Consider the following 27807-nt stretch of genomic DNA (forward strand, 5'->3'; position numbering starts at 1 on the left):
TTAACTTTATTTATATTCGTCACAGCAGTGTATATGATAATCCCTTTCCCTACCATCTTCATAAACACTTAGAATTGTCAAACTCTAATGTTGGCTATTGTAGTAGGTTTAAAATCATACCTCCTGAATTTTTGAGTTTGAATTTTTCTGATTATTAAAAGTGTTGGAGCTTCTTTTCATGTTAATCAGCCATTTTGATTTCCTCTTATGTAAATTATAAATTCATATTATTCTCCTATGTTGCTTTTTCCTTGCTTTTAGAGGAGATTTTTTTTTTAATTGTCAACTATATGCTATTTCCATGAATTAGAGAAAGGGTGATGTGAAAAGTTGGAAAAAAAAATATACTAGGAAAATTTCAACAACAAAACTGGTTTGGTTATGTTAAAATCAGACAAATTAACTTTAAAAGGGAAAAAAGTTGTTAGAACAAGGCCAAGCATCTAAGATAGAAATTTATGTACAGACCTTAGAGATGAAGTTGAAAAGAAGGTAATAGTATATTTCCAATTAACTAATATATTCAATGAGTGTATGCTGATTTGAAGAATAAGACAAACAAAACTGAAAGTTTGGGAAAACAAATACCCATAGGCTCTTTGGAATTCATAGTTTAACTAAATATTTTTCTTTAGAGATTTTTTTAAGTATTGGCTTTTTCATTCCATGTAATTCTAAGGCTATGTTTCTTGGCAGCACATAATAAAATTAAATGCATTTGGTAAGCCTTTGCTCTTTGTGTTTTCAGGAATTCAGAATGTCCTCAGTCTCTTTTGTGCGGTCCTTACAGAAAATAAGGTTCTCTTCCATTCTGCAAGTTTCCAGAGACTTAGTGATGCTTGTAGAGCCCTGGAGTCATTAATGTTTCCTCTTAAATATAGGTGAGGGTTTTTATTTGGTGTTTTTATTTATTCCCAGATTATGCATTACTTATCAGTGATCAATCAAAACATCATTTCACAACAGTTTTGAACAACAAGAGCATATTTTACAAAGTTATGCTGTTATAAGAGTCATGATTCTGATAGAAATCTAGCCTGGAATTTGGAACTTTTCCAAGTTGCCTATTATTGAGTGTTGATTCCTTTCATGAAAAAGTAATCAATTTGAATAGTATTGTCAGCAACATTTAATTCCCTTTGAATATAGTTGGAGATAAAAGTCTTAAGATAGTACTGATTATTTCATATTAAGAAATTGTTAATTCAGGCAGTTATAGTGGTATTATAGTTTTACTTTTAAAAGAGCCCTTACCTTTTTTAGATATATACTAAAGTATTTATGTATACCTGATATGGTATCTGGGATTTGCTCCAAATAATGTGGTAGGAAAAAGAACAAAAATGGGTAGAAATATATATGTGACCATGCATTGGTGATTGTCAAAGCTGATTAAATACGTGAGGCTTTATCTTTCTTTTTTCCCCTCTCTTTTGGGGGCAGAGAGGGATGTTAATTTTTTTGTAATACAAAGTATAAGGGAAAACAGTGATGACTGAGAGTGCTGTAAGTACAATATTTTATTCTGATTTTTTTTATCAATTTGTTAGTCACAGTGACCTAGAAAAAATTTAGTCTGCAGATTTTATTAAAAATATTTTTTAACCTGTGTGCTTTTTTTAAACTTCCAGATAAGAGAGCATTCTAAACTTTAATTTTGTACCTTGCCATTCTTACCAAATATAAAAATCAAGTAGAGAAAATGGAACTCAAATGATTGTTTTATATAGAGAAATATATTATCACCAGTATGTGGGTGGTGGGGGTATTCCATCAGGAAGTCAGTGTTACCAACTGATGTCAGATCTCTATGTAAGGAAAAATTCTTTCAAGCAAGTTTAAAAAACTTAAAGAGATTGCTTGCCTAGAGGGGTAAGGGATAAGAAAGCTGCCCTGCTTACTTCATATCTTCTTATATCAGATCATATGTTTCACATGAAGAATTTTTGAAATCTTTTTTCTCCCAAGAATTTAATATTAACAACTCTGAGAATATTATTGATAATTTCTAAACACAGATAATCTGAAATTCACAAAGTATAAAAATGAAAGAAAGGTATGTTGTATTATGGAAGAACAAATATTTCTCACATGTATTTTTATTATTTCTAGTTACCCTTATATTCCTATTCTCCCGGCTCAGCTCCTGGAAGTTCTGAGTTCCCCAACACCTTTCATTATTGGAGTACATTCTGTCTTTAAAACTGATGTTCATGAACTTGTAAGTATTCATCTTTAAATTGCTAGTTATTGAGGTCAGAGGTTTCTTACATTTCTTTGAGTCCTGCCTGCCTGCTAAGTCGCTTCAGTCGTGTCCAACTCTGTGCGACCCCATGGACTGTAGCTTGCTGGGCTCCTCTGTTTGTGGGGTTCTCCAGGCAAGAATCCTGGAGTGGGTTGCCGTGACCTCAGTCCTATAGCACTTCAACTAATTACTATTTTCAAATCTGTTCCATTCCCAATAGAAAAGATTGGCTGGAAGCACAGCATCATTAAAAAACCTAAATACATTAATATTTCCTTACAGCAAGTAAAGGAGATTTATAAAATGAATTCATTAATCTTTTAAAATTTCCCTCTTTTGGCATATTAAGTTTATCTTTCTATATTCTTCATCTCACATATGAGAAAGGAAGATAAAATTAACCATTTTTAGCAGTCTATTTATGCTTTTATTATGAGTGCTTTAATTTATTCATCTTTTGAAATGAGGTCTGTGATAATGCTACCCACTCCAGTATTCTGGCCTGGAGAATTCCATGGACCGTATGGTCCATGGGTACACAAAGAGTCGGACACAACTGAGCTACTTTCACTTTTTCACTTGCAAAAAGCAAAAAGCATTTGCAAAGGAATGAAGGGTTTTGGAGGAATACAAGTTTATTGTGAGCTCCCCCCCACTTTTGCCCCCAGATTATTCTGTTCTTAATACTAAATGGAAATACTAAAGGAGAGAAAGTAATACTCTGTATTCAACCAGCTCTTAAAAATAAGTTTACTTCTCTGTAGTGTGCTTTAAGAAGGACTGTAACAAAATTGAACTTCATAGAAGGACATTTAGGATGTCAAGAGTTTAGAAACCATATTCTTTGAGGGCCTAAGAAAATTTTCACAGGTAATAACCTAATGTTATTTGATAGCTAAAGATAAATATTTAAGTAGCTGTCTTAAAAAGAAGGGGTAGACACTGAAAAAGAATCAGTGGGTATAGTGGATATAGAAACAAATTTCTGCTCAGTCTAAGAGTTTTCAAGTAAATAGAGCTGCCCAGTATGATGAATGTGTCTCCTTATGTGAAGAGTACTCTAAGTAGAGTGCAAAGACAGATTGCATTACAGTTTTCAGGGAGTTTAAGAAAAATTCTTCATTGAAAGGTTGGGTTATATGACATCTGTGATTCACAAATCCTAAAGAGTTTGTTATTCTAATTTTATTTTAGTTATAAATGCCAGTGAAGAGGTAAGCTCTGTAGGTACTTTTGTATAATTACAATTATAATCAAATCATAATTGTCATTTAAACTGACAGAAGACCATTGCACATTGCAGTTATAAACAGGACCCTCCTTCTTTTTTCTGACTTTATATATGGATATCTGGTTCCTTTTTAACTTTGATATCAACATACAAAAATATCTATAAATGCATAAACATTAAGTGAAACCTCATTAGTACTAATTAAAAACACACTCATCAGGTTTGTAGGCAGTTTTTTTCTCAGTAAATAAAAACAGTCTGTGGAAGTCAGACAAACCAAATATTGACAAAAGTGAATTTCTTAACTTTTCATTGAATAAATTAGAATTAATTTTAATCCTGTTAGCAACATAATACCTTCAATCATTTTGACTGGTTTCTCTATTACATTTTTCATGTTATTTTAAAATAGATTTTGTAAAATGCTAAGATTTAGTGATTTAGCTGCCTAAACAGTACTGTTTTGATGTATACTAGTTGCTTTGCTTGTTAACTCTTATGATTACTATGTTATTTAGGATATGGCTGAACTACTATAATAAAGCATGCAAAATGCAATGGCTTAAAGAAAATGGAATTTTATTTAACACTCATGCAGCAGTTTGTAGAAGTGTTCCATTATGTCAGACCAGTTTGTTCCATGAACTCATTCAAGGAAGGACCATGCTTGTTTGCTTCTTGTTTCTCCACTAGAATCCACTCAGGCATTGTCATCCTCTGAATGTGTTCAAGATTGGGTTGTTAGTTCATAGTTTCAGCGATGGTAAGAGGAAAGAAAGCATAGGAGGGCCTGACTGGACCTCTGTTTTGAATGCCTGAAAATGTGCACATCACTTTTCTCGCTCCATTAGCAGAAACTTGGTCATATGCCACATCTAATTTCAGAGGAAACTGGGAAATATACAGTAGCTGAAAATCAATCTAGAAAGACATTTTATTAATTATATATTCTTTTTATCTTCTTCAGTTAGATGTAATCATAGCTGACTTGGATGGAGGTACTATTAAAATTCCTGAATGTATTCACCTCTCTTCCCTTCCGGAACCACTTCTACAACAGACTCAAGCAGCTCTTTCTTTGGTATGATATATTCTTTCTTAATTTACTTAATTTCTTGAAGTATTTTTCTCTTGATTTAAATCTAACCTAAGGTAATTGGATATCATTCATTGACAGTGTAATTACTTAAAAACGAGAGTTATGTGTTCTTAAAATATATAGATGTATTCTCATAGAATAGGATAATTTACAAAATATTATCTAAAGAGTATACTTTGAATCCTAAGTGAATATTTGTTCTAGGTATTAGAAACACACCTCTGAAAATAAGACCAGGCTATGCCTCAAAATCCTTGATTCTCCTAACTTCCCTCATTATAAGCTAGCACCTGTCCCCTTTCATTCGCCTTTCTTAATGACATCTCACTTCTCTTTGGTAGATGTGCTTCTTGCAAAGCAGTGCGATAAGGACTGGCCAGTGTTTCCAGCTTACTACAAAAAGATGTAACTTATTGATAAATGTCTAGTATTCTGTGCATTGAAGCTGTAAGAAATCTTGTGATCCGAGTGTTTCTCATTGAAGCAAATTTATTTTTTGTCAACCTTTGTTTATTTTTAAAAGCACAAGGCACAGTATTTTATTTTACTGACAACATTTTAGTTGCCCACTTACCCATCATCAGAAATTTGAAACTTAGAAATTCTTCATTCCCTTTCAAGCTATTACTAAAATTAAGGCTTTCATATTCTTCTTGAATGGTATTCCAGTCTGAGCTGTTTAAAATCTTTTTCCCCCTTAAATAGGAACTTAGATAGGAACTCAGAAGTCTAGGATTACCAAGAGGGGTTTTATTTTCAGAAATTTCCAAATTTGTGTTGGTCCTTGTGTTGTTATAGTGGTATGTAGGATGGGAACACTTGGAGAAGACTAACTTGTTCCCAATATAATTTGTAATCTGGGATACCAGGTGTGATAGAGTAAAAAGCATACTAGGTTAGAACTTAGGAGACCTAAATTCCAGTCAGCATCCTGCCACTGGGTATTTTTGAGCAAATCACATTCCATCCTCTGTTTCCTAGTCTTTATTAGTAGGATGAATGTTTCATACAAAGGATGACAAATACCTCTTTCCCAGAGTGAAGTATGGAGATGAATTGGGGTGGTATGTGGCAACTTTTAAATTTAAATAATTATGTATTTGTTATAATGTCTATTTTATTAAAAATAGCATACAAAACCTGTGATTTCACAGATGATATCATCTAAGAAAATACTAGATTTAAATAGATGAGTTGATTTAAAGACATTTCAAAGAAAAATATTAGCTAAACAATTGCAACAGTGGTATATGGATATAGCAAAAGCTAAGAACGTAGTATTTGAGTGACTGAAAAAGTTTTATATTTCTAGAAATATTAAATAAGTTTAAAAATATTAATGTACATTTACTTAATGATATTTTTAATTTCAGGGATTAAGTACCAAAATTAACAAAGGTTAAGATTTTAGTTCTTAAGTCAGTGGCTTTTGGTAGAGGTTTTCTGCACCCTGTTAAACCTTAACCTTCAACACTTGTGCCACCAAATTTGACAATGAGTAAAATTCAGAGTTGGTAAAACTGAGTATATCTATTTATGCAGTTTTCAAACACTTTGTTGGATCATATACTACAGTGTACATAAGCGTATAGGACTAAAAAGATATCGTATTTGATGGAATGTGTGGGAGATTTGACATACAAGTATATCAGCTTCATTTGGTCAGTAAATAATTATAATCTGATGGTTACACAGTGTAATAATCAGGGGCATTTTTATAGACATGAAGATGTTATTATACTGTGATAATGATTTGATGACTAGATTATAAATATTATTTATATTTTGGTGTCTTTCATAAGTATTGTTTTGAGCTTTTTGGTCTATAATACCAAATCTTCAGTATTTGAAAGTGATTCTGCAAAGACAAAAATTTGCTGCTTACTGATGCAGAATTATTCTCCCTGTGTAAGCCCTGCATGGATGTGTCTTTCCCACGTGCCCCCTCAGCCTGCCTTCCTTTAAAGCCTAACACAAATGTTGCCTTCTTTTTTTGACTTTCTCTAGGTTGAATTAATTATACTTTATATTCACTTATTATTATTTTATATATTTATAATACTTGTCACATTGTGTTATACTGTCACCCCTATGGACTGTGAGGTTCACAGACTTATTCTGTTTCTTCTCAGTATTTTAATTAATTAATTTTTAATTATATTTAAAAAACATAAAAATAAATGCTTTAGATTTTCAACTGTATAGATAAATAGCTCTGCCCTAGACCAGTCTCTCTCAGAGGTGACTACTATTTTATATTTTAGTGTGTATTTCAGAACTTTACATTTTCATTTATATGTATATCATATCAATGAAATATATGTATATGATATATACTACTATATATAGTAGTAGCTCAGTATTCGGCTGGTAATACTGGTAGCTCGGTATTCAGCTTCCCTGTCAGCTCAGGTGGTGAAGAATCTGCCTGCAATGCAGGAGACCCCAGTTTGATTCCCAGGTCAGGAAGATCCCCTGGAGGAGGGATAGGCTACCCACTCCAGTATTCTTGGGCTTCCCTGGTGGCTCAACTGGTAAAGAATCCACCTTCAATGTGGGAGACCTGGGTTCGATGCCTGGCTTGGGAAGATCCCCTGGAGAAGGGATCGGCTATATTCAAATAAATGAAACCAAACTATGTGTGTTTCCCTGTAACGGGTATTTTAATTGAATATTTTTTTCTTGAATATCTTTTTGCATAGTACATGCAGAGCTGCCTCAGCTAATGTATTTCATGGAGGGAATGAATATATTGTAATTCACATACTGAGACTGTTTCATCTTAATGCCACCAGTAGATCAAATAATAGGTTTTATTGGTATTTTACATAACAGAGCTTCTTTGCTTTAGATTCTACACCCAGATTTGGAAGTAGCAGATCATGCTTTTCCCCCTCCACGAACAGCTTTATCCCACTCAAAAATGCTGGTAAGAAGTTCAATATTTAAAATTGATGTTTTTAAAAAGAGTTTCTTTTCTTTGTATATTTCTCAAAGAAGCTGAGTATAGTGAGAGTTAGATGGACAGCGTAGTAAATGTGTGCCAAATTAGAAATTAGGAGAATTGCCACTGATTGACCTTGTGGCCTCCTGAAGGGGAAGCCACAGGCAGTACATTGATTGGGGGAGGAGTAGGCCAAGACTGTTTCTCTGAGGAGGCATGACTAAGTATGGGACAAAAAAATCAGAACTTAGATTACAGCCTGAAAAGCTGTGCCAAGCAGCAAATTGAAAGGGTCAGGCAAGGATAAAAAAGGGAAGCTTATAAAAAATGGAAACAGAGGTCATTGGTCACAGGAGAAAATCAAGTTTGAGTGAGTGGATAAATGTAGCTCCAATTGAAAGTCATAAAAGAGTGACTATACAGCAGAGACCCCTTTTTTATTTTGATCAGTGCCTTTCTTAGTGATGAACTTTGCGGCCAGTATGGAAAGTTATAGAACTGCATACCTTTGATGAGTTATGAAGCATTTTTAACTATTTCTTCATCTATTAAATAAGGGATTGACTAAATCTGAGAGTTCCTTAGAGTTCCAAAACTATGATTTTTTTTAATTCTGAATTATCAAAACCGACTTTTAAGTCATACTTTATATTAATGTAAGAATAGATTTTTAGAGCTAGTATAAACTTTGGAATAATATCATAAGCTTTTAAAATAGTCTTGAGTTTTTTCTTTTGTATTTGTAACAGTAATTCTTTTGATGGAGATAAAAATCAAATGTCTTGGGAAATATGCCCTTCTCTAACATGGTGAAAGCAGAGCCTCTCTGATTTATGTTTTTTTCTGAGAGGAAAATTGGATGTACTAGAGGAAAGTTTTACTAGGTTCAGTTTTTAAAGGAACTATTTAACGGCCTACACTGTCCAACCGTGGCACAGACTAGATGCCCACTACTTAGTTCTGCTACAAATGAGACTTCTGCATAGGAAGCACAGATTTATTAAATAATCTCTTAGGTTCTTTACAACTTTCTAATTTGTGATTTTTCTTTTGTTTTTTAAGAAATTCAGTTATCTAACATGTTTCTTCTTATATTTTCAGGATAAGGAAGTGCGTGCAGTTTTTCTTAGATTATTTGCACAACTTTTCCAAGGATATAGATCATGCTTACAGCTTATAAGAATTCACGCAGAACCAGTAATACATTTTCACAAGGTAAGATCTAATACCATACTGTATTTGTCCAAAATGTAAACTCTAATTTAATTAAAAGAACTTGGCAATATTTTTCTAGCCATGTATTTTGAGTTTAATCTGTGACATTTGTTTATTTAATATCTCTGCTTTGTGTGGCTAGTTGATAATTTTTTTCTTTTTTTAATTATTTTTATTGGAATGTAGTTGATTTACAGTGTTGTGTGTCAGGTGTCTGATAATTTTTAATAATACTGTGGAACTGATATATATTTTCCTTTAGAATATGTTAACTTTAAATTGATTTTTCTTTTAAAATTGAGGTTATTTCTGATTTCTGCTCCTGCTTTACAGACAGGTTCGTTTTTATTCAATACATGTAGTATTTCAGGTATCAAAGCCCTTTTAGAGAGAAATGTATTTTATAACAACATACTTATGCATGAAGACGTTTATTCAGGCTTTGATCTTTCTAGTATGTTTCTGTTTTGACCATTCATTCATCCATTGCTAAGTGATAAGTTATTCATTTCACATTATTTTTCTTTACAGACAGCTTTCTTGGGACAGCGTGGTCTAGTTGAGAATGATTTCCTCACTAAAGTTCTCAATGGAATGGCATTTGCAGGTTTTGTTTCAGAAAGAGGTCCTCCCTATAGATCCTGTGATCTCTTTGATGAGGTATACTTATTATCAAATGAATTCATTATTTACAGACAAAATTAGTAGCTAAAAGTAGAGAAGCAGTGTTTTAAACATTTAATTGAGATAAAAAAATATCTATTGTACGTATCAGATCTTGGTGTTTATAATGTGGACTAGAAAAATATAATTATAGGATGTCTCAGAAGTAAAATACATAGAAATTTTGAACAACTGAATACTTTTTTGGCTTGTGGGATCTTAGTTCCCCAACCATGGATCAAACCTGTACCCCCTGCATTGGAAGCTCAGAGTCCTAACTATTGGACCACCAGGAAATTCCCTTGAATAACTGAATTTTAAATAGTTGATTAAAATCTTTTTGAAAAATTGACAGTGATTGTATACATAGAACTTACCAGTTTTATAGAGAGAAAGGTCTAAGTTTAATGTATAAATATGTTATTTCAAACTGCAATTAAATTAAATCTGTGTCCTAGAGCCATAGTTTAACTAAGCCATTCTTTTTTATTTATTTTTTTTTTTTTTTGGTTATCTTTATTTTAATCAAAGCTTGGAAAATAAAGTAATGAGGCCACAATTTCAGTTTCTCCATAAAAGAACCACAAATCAGGGTGTTTTCTTAAGTACTAATCCTTGGAAAATATAGCAAATTTCAAGTAAGAATTAGCACCTTCTTTGCATTTAGCTAAGCCATTCTTAACTAATGCTGATTTTTTTCTGGTATTTGTGTAGCTTCTTTGAAAGTGAAAGTCGCTAAGTGGTGTCCAACTCTTTGCGACCCCATCGATTATACAGTCCCTGGAATTCTCCAGACCAGAATACTGGAGCCCTTCCCTTCAAGAATCCCATGGAGGGAGGAGCCTGGTAGGCTACAGTCCATGGGGTCGCAAGGAATCAGACACGATTGAGTGACTTCACTTTCACTTGGGCTTCCCTGGTGGCTCAGAGGTTAAAGCATCTGCCTGCAATGCAGGAGACCTAGGTTCAATCCCTGGGTTGGGAAGATCCCCTGGAGAAGGAAATGGCAACCCACTCCAGTATTCTTGCCTGGAGAATCCCATGGACTGAGGAGCCTGGTGGGCTACAGTCCACAGGGTCGCAAAGAGTCGGACATGACTGAGCGACTTCACTTTCACTTTCCCTTCTCCAAGGGATCTTCCCAACCCAGAGCTCGTATTTCCTTTAGGAGATATTAAATATATGAACGGCAGATTTAGTCTCTATGTTCAAGGAATTAGTCTTTTGTTCCAGGAATTGGCCATATAAAGGAAGAGTTTGAGCAGATGCAACTCAAAATAAGGATGCTATTTTGTGTTAGTTTTGATTTTTCTTATTGTGATGCATCTTTCCATTTATCATTAACTGTGTTCATAGAAGCCCATTCTGATAGAACAATGACTCTTACTCCCATTTAAACTTCTGGAAGAGCATGATGTTAGAACCAAGAAATGTAGAAGTTCTCAGAAGTCTGTAAAAGAAAACCACTCTTAGTACCTAGAGTAATGGAGAAGAGTAACAGTGATCCTATTATGCTGCTGGTTGTTGTTGTTGTCGTTCAGTCACTGTGTCCAACTCTTTGAAACCCCATGGACTACAGCACACCAGGCACCTTTGTCCTCCACTATCTCCCAGAGTTTGCTCAAGTTCATATCCATTGAGTTGGTGATGCTATCTAACCAGCTCATCCTCTGCTGCCCCCTTCTTCTTTTGCCTTCAATCTTTCCCAGCATCAGGGTCTTTTCCAGTGAGTTGGCTCTTCAAGTGTTGTGGCCAAAGTATTGGAGCTTCAGCCTGAGCAACAGTCCTTCCAATGCATATTCAGGGCTGATTTCATTTGGAATTGACTGGAATTGACAAGGAATTGAAACTCCTTGCAGTCCAAGGAACTCTCACAAGTTCTCCAACACCATAGTTAAAAAGCATCGGTTCTCTGGTGCTTAGTCTTCTTTACTCAGACGGTAAAGCGTCTGCCTGCAATGTGGGAGACCCGGGTTCAATCCCTGGGTTGGGAAGATCCTCTGGAGAAGGAAATGGCAGCCCACTCCAGTATTCTTGCCTGGAAAATTCCATGGACTAAGGAGCCTGGTAGGCTACAGTCGGGGTCGCAAAGAGTCGGACACGACTGAGCGACTTCACTTTCACTTTAGCCTTCTTTATGGTCCAACTCTCACATCTGTACGTGACTACTGGAAAAACTGTAGCTTTGATTATATGGACTTTTGTTGCTACTGGTGGTTTTATTTCATAATATTTGTTTAGAGAAGGGTCTTTTATTCTCTGTAAAGATAGTTAAGTAAAGTCAGAATAAAAGAAAAGGTACATGCTTTAGTTCTGAGTATGGAGATCTATATCAAATGCTTTACTTAATAATAACAGAAAACATGTGAAGATCTCTGAGAGAGTGCCCTGAGGTGGACAGTTTTTTCTGATCACTTATTGATCTCTGATTCTCTAATATGATTGATCATTGATTACTTAATACTAACATATATCACCCTTTAGATCTTGAACTAAGTAACTGATACATAATGATTTATGTGGATGAATTAGGTGCTCCCCAAGGTCCTTTCTAGCACCTACATTTTATTAGTCTCAAGCATTTGAAATAGTAACTTGGGTTTATGTACCCTTTTTCTTTCTATACAAATTCTTTTAGTAATACTTTCTCGCAGCTTCATTACAACTAATAAGTCAGATCGATTACTTCCAGAAAACTTGCTTGCCAGCTTACCACATACTCTATTTTTATAAGTGCTTCCCTTGCCCAAAGTGCTCTCTTTCTCCTTTTCTGTCCATTTTTCATACTCTGCTCATATCTCACCACCTCCTACAGACTTTCCCCAAGTAGATGACTCTGAAAGCCACTAGTCAGCATTAAGCTGTATTTTATGTCTCTAACTTTATATGACAACTTATCTTTTATTATGTACATTTATATACACAACACACACACAGAAGTCGCTCAGTCATGTCTGACTCTTTGCAACCCCATGGATTGTAGCCCACCAGGCTCCTTGGTCCATGGGATTTTCCAGGCATGAATACTGGAGTGGGTTGCCGTTTCCTTCTCCAGGGGATCTTCCTGACCCAGGGATCGAACCCGGGTCTCCCGCATTGCAGGCAGACGCTTTACCGTCTGAGCTACCAGGGAAGTCAATATACACAACAGATATATAGATATAGATATATATATATATATATATATATATATACACATTCTTCAGATTGAAAACAATAATACTGCAAGGACCTGTCCAAGATTCCTAGTAGACTAATTCCTGTTAGTCTCCCCTTAGTGTTCATCTACTTCTTTGTTCAGTCTACAGTGATGATTTTTAATGTCTTATTAATGTTATTACTTGAAAGCCAGTTACTCCTATATATACTTCTGTCAAAGGCCTAAAAGAAATGAGACCTCAGACCTAAGTAATTTCTTCTTCTATTCTCTTTGGCCACTTAATTGGCTTGCAGGGGAATGTGCTTTTAGGAAAATTGCATTTGCTCTTGCCTTGTTTTCATTTGGCTGAGGGCAGCCTGCCACACACAAGGCTTATGGAGCTTTGAGCAGTTTTGAGCATTGTCTATTGTCTTAGCTATAGACACTCATCAAATAGACCTGTTAGAAGGAAAGAAGCATTTGACTTTCTTTGGCAATCCTTATGAATGCTGGCCTACAATAGCTGGAGTCATAGTTTTATATGTCTGTCTGCTTCCGTGAATCTATTAGTTGCTGGAATGAAAATCCCTATATTATACCCTTTAAAAAAATCCATCTATTTACTTCTTCCTCCTACCTCATTTTTTCCTGTCAGTACTCTTTGCTGCATTCCAAGTATACACACTAACATGGTTCTTCCAGTAAATTAGTTGGTAAGGAAATGGATCAGATGTTCTATAATTTGAGAACTAGAAGGAATCTTAAGGTCATCTTGTTCTTACATCTTATTTTAGAGATGAAAAAACTGCAGCTCAGGAGTCTTAGTGACTTGTTTCAAATCACGCTGTTAGCAGAACTAGGACTAGAGTGACCCAACTTGAACATTTACTTCATATTTTGTGAGTTAGGGAAATGTTTGGAGACTTTCTGACTGTCTGAAATTCTCTGAGTGAGAGAATTCTTTGAGTGAGGCCTGCAGAATGAGAGAATCTCATTGAGTTCCAAAAATAATGACTTTCCCAAGAAAAAACAGGACCCTGAATCATCAGAGAGAGACCACCAGAACATCCAAAGACTTGATTAACTCTAGAATAGAAGTGAAACCCAGTAAAAATATAAAATATTTTGTTTTAATAATAATATACATATTGTATGCTTTTTAGTTTGCAAATTGTGTGAAATTATCACATGGTTTGCTAATTCAGCATATTTTACAGTTGATACTTTATCATTTGATTCTTTTTCCAAGGTGGTAGCTTTTGAAGTAGAGCGAATTAAAGTTGAAGAAAATAACCCAATGAAGATGATAAAGCATGTCAGAGAACTTGCTGAGCAACTATTTAAAAATGTACGTAAGTATATTTATTTAGATAGTCATTAATTTTAAAAGTATTAATAAAGTATTTTCTTTGAAAAATTCAAAAGCTTCATATTCCTAGTGATGATCTTTTTTGATCTGATTTAAAACCCTTGAGACTATGAGTTCCAAAATATTAAAGTTGGTACTGTGCATCAAAATAGACCTCATTTTTCAAAGTGATTTTCCTGTCAATTGATATGTTATGAAAACATATTAGTCCCAGTTTTCCAGTTTATCACTTGCCTTCATTGTGATTTTCATTTGGGTCTCTGTCTTCTTAAGAGCATATTGAATATTTTTGAGATGTAAAGATTAGACTCATGGAGACCAGAACTACCTGAGACAGATTTGACCGATGTATTCTGCTTTAGCTTGGTACGGTGACTGTCCATTGTATCGTGAAAAACTTTGAGGTGCATTGCTTTGAATATACAGGAGTGAAAAGCTTAAAGAAAGAAAACTGTCAGGTGCCATACAAACTCAAGGGTGAAAGTATTCCCTGATAAAGAAACGCAGTAAGTTAAAGACTGGAATGTGTTAAAGTCTGTATTTGGATACCAGGAGAGAAGAGAAGATGCACACAGAACAGTGGATACTGGCTAATGATTACTAGTTATTTCTCCTGCATGCGAAGATTTTCAGAGTTGAATCTTTTTACTAAAAAAAGGAAAATAAGTGAGAAGTATTGTCTTCCAGTGTAAAGTTGAGGGGAGATGTATCTTAAAGAAAATATAGTTAAGAAGGATTTGGGATCAGTATCCTAGTATTGCTTCAGTTCAGTTCAGTCGCTCAGTCATGTCCGACTCGTTGTGACCCCATGAACCGCAGCACGCCAGGCCTCCCTGTCCATCACCAACTCCCAGAGTCCATCCAAACCCATGTCCGTTGAGTCGGTGATGCCATCCAACCATCTCATCCTCTGTTGTCCCCTTCTCCTCCTGCCCTCAATCTTTCCCAGCATCAGGGTCTTTTCAAGTGAGTCAGCTCTTTGCATCAGGTGGCCAAAGTATTGGAGTTCCAGCTTCAACATCAGTCCTTCCAATGAATACCCAGGATTCATCTCCTTTAGGATGGACTGGTTGAATCTCCTTGCAGTCCAAGGGACTCTCAAGAGTCTTCTCCACCACCACAGTTCCAAAGCATCAATTCTTTAGCACTCAGATTTCTTTATAGTCCAACTCTCACATCCATACGTGACTTCTGGAAAAACCATAGCCTTGACTAGACGGCCCTTTGTTGGCAAAGTAATGTCTCTGCTTTTTAATATGCTCTCTGGGTTGGTCATAACTTTCCTTCCAAGGAGTAAGCATCTTTTAATTTCATGGCCGCAACCACCATCTGCAGTGATTTTGGAGCCCAGAAAAATAAAGTTAGCCACTGTTTCCACTGTTTCCCCATCTATTTGCCAGTGATGGGACTGGATGCCATGATCTTAGTTTTCTGAATGTTGAGCTTTAAGCCAGCTTTTTCACTCTCCTCTTTCACTTTCATCCAGAGGCTCTTTAGTTCTTCCTCACTTTCTGCCATAAAGGTGGTATCATCTGCATATCTGAGGTTATTGATATTTCTCCCAGCAATCTTGATTCCAGCTTGTGCTTCTTCCAGCCCAGCATTTCTCATGATGTATTCTGCATATAAGTTAAATAAGCAGGGTGACAGTATACAGCCTTGATGTACTCCTTTTCCTATTTGGAACCAGTCTGTTGTTCCATGTCCAGTTCTAACTGTTGCTTCCTGACCTGCATAAAGGTTTCTCAAGAGGCAGGTCAGGTGGTGTGGTAGTCCCATCTCTTTCAGAATTTTCCACAGTTTATTGTGATCCCCACAGTCAAAGGCTTTGGCATAGTCAATAAAGCAGAAATAGATGATTTTCTGGAACTCTCTTGCTTTTTCAATGATCCAGTGGATGTTGGCAATTTGATCTCTGGTTCCTCTGCCTTTTCTAAAACCAGCTTGAACATCTGAAAGTTCACAGTTCACATATTGCTGAAGCCTGGCTTGGAGAATTTTAAGCATTACTTTACTAGCGTGTGGTATTGCTTAATTAACTTCATATTTGAATACGTGGGTCTTCTTGGATGTTGGGTCATTAATCAGTGGGTTGTAACATCCTTTTGAAATCTAAGAACCAGTTGGATAAAAGCAGGATACTAAACTGTGTTTCTCTGTTTCATGATTATTCAGTTATTTATGAATTTTATTTCTGAAGTTATTTTAAAACTTATCCCTTGGACTGATATCCTAAATTTCACATTTATAATTGTGTCCAATATGATAAAATTGTGTTCAATATGTTTCTTATTCAATATGCTAAAACTTAAAAAAGGAAGGAAGGAAGTTTTTCTATCAGAAGGAAAACTTGTGTTCTGTGCTTGTCTTTACCATTTATGGTGACTGTATAGAACTAAGTATAGGGTGATCATGTGAGAAAATTCTGTTGACCTATTGTAATAAGAATAAATATTGAGTGTTTAGCACAATGTGCCAGGCATGGGATTAAGCACTTTACATACATTATCTCTAATCTTTACAATGTAAGATAGGTGTCATTATCCCCATTTTACTGGGAATAATTGATTCATGATCCTGTGGTTATTAAATGGTTATTAAGTGATTGAATCCAGATTTTTTAAATTCAGGAATTTTCATCTCTGTAATACCTTAGACTATGTTCTTTCATTCCCACTAGGCTGACTCATCTCCAGTTGAACAAATAGTGGTACTTCCAATGGTTGACTGTATACTTTTTTCTTTATAAAGCCCTTTAATGTATTTTCTCATTTCATCTTGTAAATAGCCCTTTGAGATAGATAAAGCAGATGTCGATATGTTAGGAAATTGAAGATTAGAAAGTTTTTTTCTTTGCTCACTAGGAGTGATTTATTTATGGATTTCAGAGAATAGCAAAACATTAAATGGGAAACAATGTTTAAGACTCTGGGACTGATCTATTTAATAACTGAATGTTTATTTCTTAAGTTTTTACAAGATTATTCCAGAACTGCAAAATTCTATAGCCAGTAAGTGACCAGAGCTCTGGTGTTCTGACACAGATTTGTCTCTATCACAGGACTGAGTATGCATTGTATGGAAGGGCATGTGCCAAGCCATTATAATGCAAAAACAAAGTCACTTAAATATATAATGATAATGTAAATTTAATCTATAACTTAATGATACCTAATTTACACTAAAGTGAAAGTGAAGTCGCTCAGTCGTGTCCGACTCTTTGCAACGCCATGGATAGTAGCCTGCACCAAGTTCCTCCGTCCATGAGATTTTCAAGGCAAGAGTACTGGAGTGGGTTACCATTTCCTTCTCCAGGGAATCTTCCCAACCCAGGGATCAAACCCAGGTCTCTCACATTGTAGACAGATGCTTTACCGTCTGAGCCACCAGGGAAGTCCAACTTAAACTAAACCAACACAAAACTGAAAACTGAAGTGAAATAAGTATCTAGCAATTACACATTCTCGAGAGTGGATGTAAAACACAAACAGCTTGCATCTTATCGGACACTAGTAAGGCGATCATCATGAAGGATTGTATTATTAGGTATGATATGGATATTGCTCTTCAGATGTTCTCTCATTTCTTGAGCCCTTATTGAATTTTTCCCCCTCCACAGTCTAATTCTGTTCCATTTAATTGAATCAAATCTACTCATTCAGTATGTATATTAGGCACGTACTAGTTCCAGGCATTTTCTAGGTACAAGATTCCACTAATATCCTAGAGAAGAGGATACACGTATATGATGAATGAGTATTTGAGAATATCCCGGTGGACTGGCAGCAGACTTTGAGATTCCTTTTAGTTCTGTGATTCTAAAGTTCTTGATGGTCCTAACATTCCTAAAATAAATACTTAAAGTTAAAAAGCAGTCAGGATGGTAAAGTTACTTTCTTGAGTTGTACAGGAAGCTGAGAGGAGGGAGGAAGGATGGTCTCAATGCAAGGAAAATAATCCAGATGGTTCTATTTTTAACTAGTCATTTTTTTTTAATCATCACACTTCTAAAATTCCCTTTTCGTAAGCAAAAGCCAACCATATAATTTGACTGTTTCCTTAGTATTGGGTTAGAATTGAAACCTGGTTATTCCACTCAGTTGTTTGTAAATACTTGATTGCACTGAAGTCTGGTATGTGTATCTAGCCTCTCTCTTTTACTTCCCTTTGCAGTACCTCAGATACAAACCTTAATTGTTCACTTTCTTATCACCACTCCTTTATTGTGCTATTCAGAGAGCAGGAATGTGAGTAGATGTGAGAAGGAAGAATTGCTGGGTTTAGCTGCTCTTTTAACTTTCTGGAGCTTCTTAAATAAAAGTTTCTGGTGAGTTTGGGAGGGGAAAGGGGAGGTGGAATGAAGAAGGAAAACAAATAAATCCATTAGAGACAAATGTGTAAGTGTTGGCAACGTTATGCCATGAACATTTTCATTGGCCATATATTGGTACAGTTTTTCTTTCCATGCCCAGTTGATAATACTGTGACTGCCTATTTTGGTTTTCAGAATCTTTGATGTCTGCATATTTGTCATCTTTGATGACAGCATATTTAACTCCTGCACTGCTCTTTCTCTATGAGTCTTAGTACACATTTATAATAATCGACTAGCTGAATGCAAAATGATAATATTAAAATAATCCAGAACAAGAACTTTATAAGCATCCATTCTGAGGCATCAAGAAATCAACTGGACATGTGTTTTGCTGTTTTACATAGTGCAGTTTTTCTCATTTGTTTTGCATCTGTGGTAGTACATAATCATTTGCTAGATTGTGTAATTTGTCTGTTTTCTTAAAAATTAAAGGAAAAATGAGAGGACTTGGACTTTCCTATAATATGAGATTTCTATTTGTGTTTAATAGGTATTTCATTGCCCAGCACTGAAACAGATAGGTTTGAAAATTCTAATGAGAAAAGAAAGCCCAAATGCAGGAATAGCCATTCTAAATCAATTAGGTCTGTTTCCTTTACATTTCTGCAGAAAGTTAATTTCACTACTAGGCACATTTGATCTAAACTGATGATATTTATACTCTTTGGCAACTGTGAATAAAGGGATTTCTTATTGTTGTTTTTATAGGAAAGAAGTAAAATATTGCAATCATCTTTCATCTTAAAGTTAAAACATAAACACTTAGATTGTTATGATAAAATGAGGCGCTCAACCCAAAGCGTAAAAATCAAATTCCTTCTTCCATCCTATTTAATTTGTTCATTTTTAAGTCAGATCTACTATGATATAATTTACGTATAGTAAAATTTACCATTTTTAATGTACAATTAAGTAGATTGTGACAAATGAATCTAGTTATGCAATCACCACCACACTAAGGGCATCGAACATTTCTATCTTCCCCCAGATTTTGTTACTACTCTGATATAGTCACATCCTCCTCTCACTTCAGACTCTTGACAACTGATCTGTTTTCTGTCTTTGTAGTTAGTTTTTGCCTTTTTCATAGTATGTAGATTTTTGAGTTTGGTTTCTCTTTGCATAAGGCATTTCACACTCATTCCTGTCACTGCATGAATCAGTTAGTCCCGTTTATTGTTGAGCACTATTCCATTTTGTGTCTAATCAAAGTTTTATTTATCTGTTAAGCAAATGAAGGAAAATTTTGGCAATTGTGAGTAAAACCACCCTAAACATGTTCAAAGATTTTTGTTGTTCAATCACTAAGCCATGTCCAGCTATTTGCAACCCCATGGACTGTAGCATGCCAGGCTTTCCTGTCCTTCAGTATCTCCCAGAGTTTGCTCAAACTCATGTCCGTTGAGTCGGTGATGCCATCCAACTATCTCATCTTCTGTCACCCCCTTCTCCTCCTACCCTCAATCTTTCCCAGCATCAGGGTCTTTATCAGTCAGTCAGCTCTTCGCATCAGGTGGCCAAAGTATTGGACTCCAAATTATTGGAGCTTCAGCATCAGTCCTTCCAATGAATATTCAGAGTTGATTTCCTTTAGGATTGACTGGTTTGATCTCCTTGCTGTCCAAGGAACTCTCAAGAGTCTTCTCCAGAACCATAATTCAAAAGCATCAATTCTTTGTTTATCCTTCTTTATGGTACAGCTCTCACATCTATACATGACTACTGGAAAAATCTTGCCCTTTACTCTCAGACTATTGTTAGCAAAGTGATGTCTTTGCTTTTTAATATGCTGTCTAGCTTGTCATAGCTTTTCATCCAAGGAGCAGGCGTATTTTAATTTCATGGCTGCAGTCACCATCTGCAGTGATTCTGGAGCCCAAGCAAATAAAATCTGCCACTGTTTCCACTTTTCCCCATCTAGTTGCCATGAAGTGATGGGACCGGATGCCATAATCTTAGTTTTTGAATGTTGAGTTTGTTTTTTGTTTTTTTTTTTAAAGGGTTAAAAAATTTATTTGTTAAAGGTAAGATACCTTTAATGTTAATACAATGATGTGGGAGTTGTAGCCCATTAGCCTGGAATTCCTCGGATCCTGGAATCCAGTGGCTCCATCATTGTTGGTTCACTCCAGCTGTGGTCTGGCTGCCGCCATCTGGGGTGGTTACCTGATCTGGCTTCCATATCATTGGGGGTCACTCTTGACCTTGGCCATGGGGACTTCCAGAAGAGAAGACTGACATCCCTGATTCCAGTGGCCCTCACTTCCTCAGCCTTCTCTGGGGAGATTAAACAGGCAGCCACCTCCCCTTCATGGATGATGTTGCCTGCTGTTTACCTGGGCACTTGCCCTTCACTTCACTTGTCTGTCTTCTCAAAGATAATAATTTCAACCACCCATAACTGAGGTCTGGGGCTGCACAGAAAACAGGAGAAATTGCCAGTTGCTTTTATTCAGAATTGTATTATGTTAGGCTTGTTATCACTGGGTTTTACTCTGTTATCCCCATTTTACAGATGAGGGGGCTGAGGCCAGAGAGGCTCCACAGTGATCATCCACAGTCACTTTATTCTGTGTTGAGCTGAGCTTCTGGCCCATCTCCTCCTCGCTCCCCTCTCCTGTGTGTGCCAGCGGAGATTCAAGAGCTTTAGTATTAACTTAGAAAGCAAGGTAGGAGTTTTAAGCCAGCTTTTTCACTCTTCTCTTTCAGCCTCATCAATATGCTCTTTAGTTCCTCTTTGCTTTCTGCCATTAGGGTGGTATCCTCTGCATATCTGAAATTGTTGATATTTCTCCTGGCAATTTTGATTCCAGTTTGTGAGTCATCACGCCTGGCTTTTTGCATGATGTACTCTACATATAAGTTAAATAAGCAGGGTGATAATACACAGTCTTGACGTACTTCTCTCTCAATTTTGAACCACTCCATTGTTCCATATCTCTGTTCTAACTGTTGCTTTTTGATCTGCATACAGGTATGACCTACATACCTGCTTTCTCAGGAAGCAGGTAAGGTGGTCTGGTATTCCCACCTCTTTAAGAATTTTCCACCGTTTGTTGTGATCTACAGAGTCAAAGGCTTTAGCATAGTCAATGAAGCAGAAGTAGATATTTTTCTGGAATTCTCTTGCTTTTTCTATGATCCAGCTGATGTTGGTAATTTGATCTCTGGTTCCTCTGCCTTTTCTAAATCCAGCTTGTACATCTGGAAGTTCTCAGTTCACATACTGTTGAAGCCTAGCTTGAAAGATTTTGAGCATGACCTTGCTAGCATGTGAAGTGAATGCAGTCCTGTGGTAGTTTGAACATTCTTTGGCATTGCCTTACTTTGGGATTGGATTGAAAATTGACCTTTTCCGGTCCTGTGACCACTGTTGAGTTTTCCAAATTTGCTGGCATATTGAGTGCAGCACTTTTACAGCAGCATCTTTTAGGATTTGAAATAGCTCAGCTGGAATTCCATCACCTTCACCAACTTTGTTCTTAGTAATGCATCATAAGGCCCACTTGACTTTACACCCCACTCTAGATGAGAGTGACCACATCATTGTGTTTCTCCTGGGAAGTTTAAGACCTTTTTTGTACAGTTCTTCTGTATATTCTTGCCACCTCTCCTTAATCTTTTCTACTTCTGTTAGGTGCTTGCCATTTCTGTCCTTTATTGTGCCCATCTTTTGCATGAAATATTCCCTTGGTATCTCCAGTTTTCTTGAGGAGATCTCTAGTCTTTCCCATTCTATCGTTTTCCTCTATTTCTTTGCACTGTTCATTTAAGAAGGCTCTCTTACCTCTTGTTGTTATTCTTTGAAACTCTGCATTCATGCTTATATCTTTCCCTTTCTCCTTTACTTTTCACATCTCTTCTTTTCTCAGCTATTTGTTAAGTTTTCTCAGACAACCATTTTGCATTCTTGGAGATCTTTTTCTTTGGGGTGGATTTGGTCACTGCCTCCTGTACAGCGTTAGGAACTTCTGTCCATGGTTCTTCAGGCAGTCTGTCTATGAGATATAATCCCTTGAATCTATTTGTCACCTCCACTGTAAGATCATAAGGGATTTGATTCGGGTCATACCTGAATGGTCTAGTGTTTTCCCTACTTTCTTTATTCAGTAAGGAGCTCATGATCTGAGACACAGTTAGTCTCAGGTCTTGTGTTTGCTGACAGTATAGAGTTTCTCCATCTTTGGCTGCAAAGAATATAATCAATCTGACAGGTTTTTATGTGAACATATTTATTTCTCTTGAGTGAGTAATTAGGAATAGACTGCTAGAAAAGTGGTAACAAGATGATAACTCGATAAAAAACTTCCAGGCTGTTTTCTTAAGAGTCTATACAATTTTGCATTCCCACCAGTAATATATGAGAGTTCTGTTTGCTTTGCATCTTCACCAACACTTGGTGTACTCAGTTGTTTTAATTTTAGCCATTTTAATAAGTTTGTAGTTTTATCTTTTATGGCTTTAATTTGCATGCCAGCAGCTGTGTGAGAGTATTAGGTCTCTTAGCTAGTCACTTGTGCTCTTTTGGTATTTGTAAAAAGGATACATGTCTTAGAACACGCAGCCTCCATTCTGGAGTCATGAATAGAGCAGTTGTTCTAACAGGGGCAAACTCTGTTCCCCTAGAAATTTGGCAGTGTCTGGAGACATTTTTTGGTAGTCAAAACCAGAGAGTATACTACTGGCATATAGTTAATTAGGGGCCAACGATGCTTCTGAACATTTTACAATATACAAGACACCCGCTTTTCCCCACCCCTCACTGCTAAACAAGAATTATCTGGCTCAAAATGTTGATAGTGTCAAGGTCAATAAACCTTGAATTAGGGCAGCCAACACTTCAAATATTAAAGTCATACACCAGATTTCTTTGTATTAAGAATGAGATATTAATTCTGTTAGGTGATCATTGAAAGGCCTGTGAGATGGAAAATTGAGGATGTTTCATTCTAGCAAATGTGTTCACAGTCAGCCAAGTCCAAAAAGTCCATTTTGTCAGTGTTTAACAATTCAGTCCAATGATAGTTTTGTTTTGGCTGTATTTGAATGGATTTTTAAGAATTTGTATAACAGCTCTAGATATGATTGGTGCACATTAAATAATTATTAAATACCTAAACTAATATGGGAAACTTGGTAGCCTCTGATGAGACACATTGATTTATCATTCATTGGTGAGACCGGTGTGGAAGAAGTTTTTTTCCCCAGTGTGCCTACTTTGAGTTTCCAGTAGAGTTTAGGCCTTTTTGTTTTGTTTTGCTTTTATTTGAAATGCTTTCTCAGCCTTGTTTTCTGTAAGCCCTAGGCATATTCTCATTTAGTTTGCCAAAAGAAAAATCCATGTTTCCAGACCAGATGGTTTATGTGTCAGTTTCTCAAGTCTGAGAAAATCATTGTGCTTCCCATTGATAGAGTATTCTCTAAAAGCAGGATTACAGAGCTCATTTCTTGAAAATCATTATCCAACTTTAAAATTTCCTCTAAACAATAGTACATTTTGCCAACGTGTTGCTTTGGACAGAATTATGTTCACCTTAAGTATGTAGTTGTCTAAATCCTTAGTTATTACTTAATATTTGCACTTCTCGAAAATCAGAGTTGACCATTTGGCTGCTTCTTTTGTTCTATTGGAAAATAATGCATTTTCTTATTTCAATATGGTGATTAAACAATGAAACTGGTCTGCGGTTTTTAATGAGCTCAGTAGTCTTCAAGGGATTGTTCTAAATTCATTTGGAGTTATAAATAAGATCACATGTTTCCAAGAACATGCCGAGTTCAACCAGCCTTAAAATGTCTCTCATTTCTGCTGTCTTCTCAGAAGTCATTATACGACCAAGTTGGGTGCGAGGTGGTGAATGTAGTCCTTTATAATTACCATACTGCCCGTTAGAGGGCAGCAGTGTACAGATACGGCAGCCGGAAAACCAAATAGTGTTCAATACTAGATCTTGGGGCATGAGCCTTTCTTGAATTTTCTAAAAACAGTTAAATACATTATTATTCAGTAACTTTAACCCATAATCTGAATTTTATGAAGACTATCTGTACAACTGAAGAATATGAACTTTGTTTTAAAGTTATTTTTGTTTTAGATGCTTATTGTTCTGACTTGTGTATGGATTTGGTTATGAGAAGAAAAACACTGTTAGTGACGAATAGCTATATCTTTTCTCTAATAAGTGATTTTTATTTAAACCCTTATTGAATACTATTGTTGTTAAAAATATAAGTAGCTGGTAATATGATGGGAATATATGGGAATAGATGGATGATACAATGGAAAAAGAAGTGGGGTTTTAGTTTTAGAAGCTTGGTGTCATGCCATAGAATATGCAATGACTGAACATTTTTCAGATGAATATACTCTACACTTTTGGAAAAGAGCTTTAGATTTATTCAGGGGAAATATATGTGTGTGTGTGTTATAAAGCTTTCCTATAATAATTTGTTCCACTCTCACAAGAACCTTATGAAGTAGGTATTGTATTATTATCTTCCTTACAGATGAGGCAACTAAAACACAAGTAGTAAGAGAATTGATACTACACTAGGTCACACTACTAGTGAGTGGCTAAGCTAGGATTTAATCCAGGCAATCTGACATCAGAGACCATGAGCTAAAAATACTTTGTTGTATTACTCTCTTTCATTGAACTGTTTTAACTTTTCCTTCTGAATTACAGTGCCTCCCATCTCTATCACATTTTCACTCATAGTCCTGTTTCTGGGCTTCTTGATTTCATTAGCCCTTTAACCCTCAGTGATACTAGTTACCATACTGTATTAATTATTAAAGGTTTATATAAGTTTTATAATCTGGAGAGTTTGACTTCTCCACTTACTCTTCTTCTGAATTCCCTTGACTATTTTTAGATCTTCAGTCTTGCTTATGCAATTTAGAATGAACCTGTAACATTACCGAATTTTTGACTAGAAGCAATCAATATGTGTATCTTTATTTTTGTAAACCACTTTAAGTTATTTTTGAAATAAGAAGAATATGTAGTGAGAGAGAGAGATAAAATATGCTAGAAAAGATACTATCATCACTAAGAAGATTTCTTTTCTACTTTTATTTTTCCATGTTTTAAAATTCACTTTAATAAATATTATTTACATCATAGGAAATATATTTAGTTTTAACTTTATTATAAAGAAAATAAGTGTATATAGAAACAGAAATAGTGACAAATATACTTTAAATGACTCAAAACTCAAAATTCACATGAATTATCTCCCCAGCCTGAAAGAATTATCTATCCAGTGAGTTTTAGAAAATGTATATTTATAATTTTTGAGACGATAAAGTATCTTAGATATTGTGTTTAAAGAACAGAGAACAAACATACTGCTTTTGGAAAGGGCAATTTCAGAAACTCCAGACCAGTGATATTGGTGTTAATCTGGTGTAATTTTAGAACAGTTTTTTCAGCGTATAGTTTAGAAGGTGGTGATTGTGAAGACTTGACTTAGGAATTTACTTATTTTTTTCTGTCTTTGCTAATATATCTTTGTATATTAGGGGGAATACAAAGTGTATATGAGGGCTACTTTGGCAGGAACAAGTTTTTGATCTGATTTCACCAGCTCAGGAATCTTTTAAGAGAAGTGTAAGTATAGGCACTTGGAAATATTGTGAGTTGAAGAAAAGCAAGTATCACAATAAAGTGAGTCATGTGAATTTGTTTCCCAGTGTATATAAAAGTTGTGTTTACACTATACTGTAGTCTGTTGTGTGCAATAGTATTTGTGTCTAACAGAAACAATGTACGTGCCTTAATTTAAAAATACTATTTTTGTTAAAAAAATAAATGCTAACCATCATGTGAGCCTTCAGTAAGTCATAATCTTTTTGCAATAATAATATCAAAGATCCCTGACTAGAGATCACCTTGCTGCTGCTGCTAAGTTGCTTCAGTCATGTCCGACTCTGTGCAACCCCAGAGACGGCAGCCCACCAGGCTTCCCCGTCCCTGGGATTCTCCAGGCAAGAACACTGGAGTCGCTTGCCATTTCCTTCTCCAACGCATGAAAGTGAAAAGTGAAAGTGAAGTCGCTCAGTCATGTCCGACTCTAGCGACCCCATGCACTGCAGCCTATCAGGCTCCTCTGTCCATGGCATTTTCCAGGCAAAAGTACTGGAGTGGGGTGCCATTGCCTTCTCCCAGATCACCTTAACAAATATAATAATGAAAAAGTTTGAAGTATTATGAGAATTACCAAAACATGACACAGAAACACAAAGTGAACAAATGCTATTGGGAAAAAATGGTGCTAATAGACTTGTTTGACATAGGGTTGTCACAAACCTTCAATTTGTGAAAAAGATAGTAACTATGAAGCTCAGATGTTGAAGCTGAAACTCCAATACTTTGGCCACCTGATGCAAAGAACTGACTCATTTGAAAAGACCCTGATGCTGGGAAAAATTGAAGGCAGGAGGAGAAGGGGACGAAGAGGATGAGATGGTTAGATGGCTCAATGGACATGAGTTTGAGTAAACTTCGGGAGTTGGTGATGGACAGGGAAGCCTGGCGTGCTGCAGTCCATGGGGCTGCAAAGAGTCAGACACGACTAAGCGACTGAACTGAACTGATGAAGCTCAGTAAATTGAAGTGCAAGAAAACAAGGCATGCCTTTATAGACTTAGGCAAAGTTGTTTATCCAGTATCACATGAGTAGAGCAAAAACTAGAACCCAGGCTTTCTGACACTTAAAGAGTATTATTTCCACTCTGTTACTGACATATGCTCCCTTTATCTTCTACTATGATCCTGCCTTTCCTTTATCTGGATCTGGGCCAAATAATCAGAAAGAATTGTGGGGAGCAGCTCTGGTAGATGATGCTGGTTGGCCATTTTAACTGTCCAGAGAATATGTAGGGCAATATTGAGCTTAATGTACAACACAAATAATGCAGGTTCAGAAGGAAAAAGAAATTTTCTGGTTTCACCGAATGGTAAATGCAAGAGTTGGCCTAAGAATGATTGTACAGCAGCCTTTCATATGGAACTTTGTAAAAAGTATGGATTCCACTCTGCCTGTAATATATGAAATATAATTATACATAAGTAGTGGCTGGATACTTATGTAGAAGAAGTAGAGCTTCCCTGGTGGCTCAGAGGTTAAAGCATCTGCCTGCAAAGTGGGAGATCTGGGTTCGATCCCTGGGTTGGGAAGATCCCCTGAAGAAGGAAATGGCAACCCACTCCAGTATTCTTGCCTGGAGAATCCCATGGACAGAGAAGCCTGGTGGGCTACAGTCCACGGGGTCGCAAAGAGTTGGGCCCGACTGAGCGACTTCACTTTCACTTTCAGTGGCTGGATAAAACTCCATGCCAACTCCGAGGGTCTATGAAAATATTAGCTGACACAATTAATTTAACTAATACAGTCCTGATATGTGTTCAACATTGTGTCCCACTCATTATGAACAAGTAGATAATAATTTGACATGCTTTAACTAGATCACTCTGTCTGCAGTGTTAAAAATAGAGTGAGAGTGGGAGCAAGGGTGGAGCAGG

The 27807-nt window shown here is 36.0% G+C and overlaps 1 protein-coding gene and 1 non-coding gene across 5 annotated transcripts in view; both read left to right on the forward strand.

Annotated features, from left to right (window-relative positions):
* The window catches only part of SBF2 (SET binding factor 2), a 508637-nt gene that overhangs the window by 272139 nt on the left and 208691 nt on the right, over positions 1-27807 (forward strand). For all 4 annotated transcript variants that reach the window (XM_055548648.1, XM_055548644.1, XM_055548646.1 and 1 more), the window contains exons 7-13: positions 749-881; positions 2113-2221; positions 4444-4557; positions 7427-7504; positions 8621-8734; positions 9266-9394; positions 13786-13884. In XM_055548648.1, coding sequence (XP_055404623.1) covers positions 749-881; positions 2113-2221; positions 4444-4557; positions 7427-7504; positions 8621-8734; positions 9266-9394; positions 13786-13884 — 776 coding nt within the window. The remainder of the gene's footprint in view (positions 1-748; positions 882-2112; positions 2222-4443; positions 4558-7426; positions 7505-8620; positions 8735-9265; positions 9395-13785; positions 13885-27807) is intronic.
* Positions 10311-10382, forward strand: TRNAC-GCA (transfer RNA cysteine (anticodon GCA)). The gene has a single exon. It is a non-coding gene; the product is annotated as a tRNA-Cys (tRNA).

Source organism: Bubalus kerabau, chromosome 15 (assembly GCF_029407905.1).
Source record: "Bubalus kerabau isolate K-KA32 ecotype Philippines breed swamp buffalo chromosome 15, PCC_UOA_SB_1v2, whole genome shotgun sequence".
In the NCBI taxonomy this organism is placed as follows: domain Eukaryota; kingdom Metazoa; phylum Chordata; class Mammalia; order Artiodactyla; family Bovidae; genus Bubalus; species Bubalus kerabau.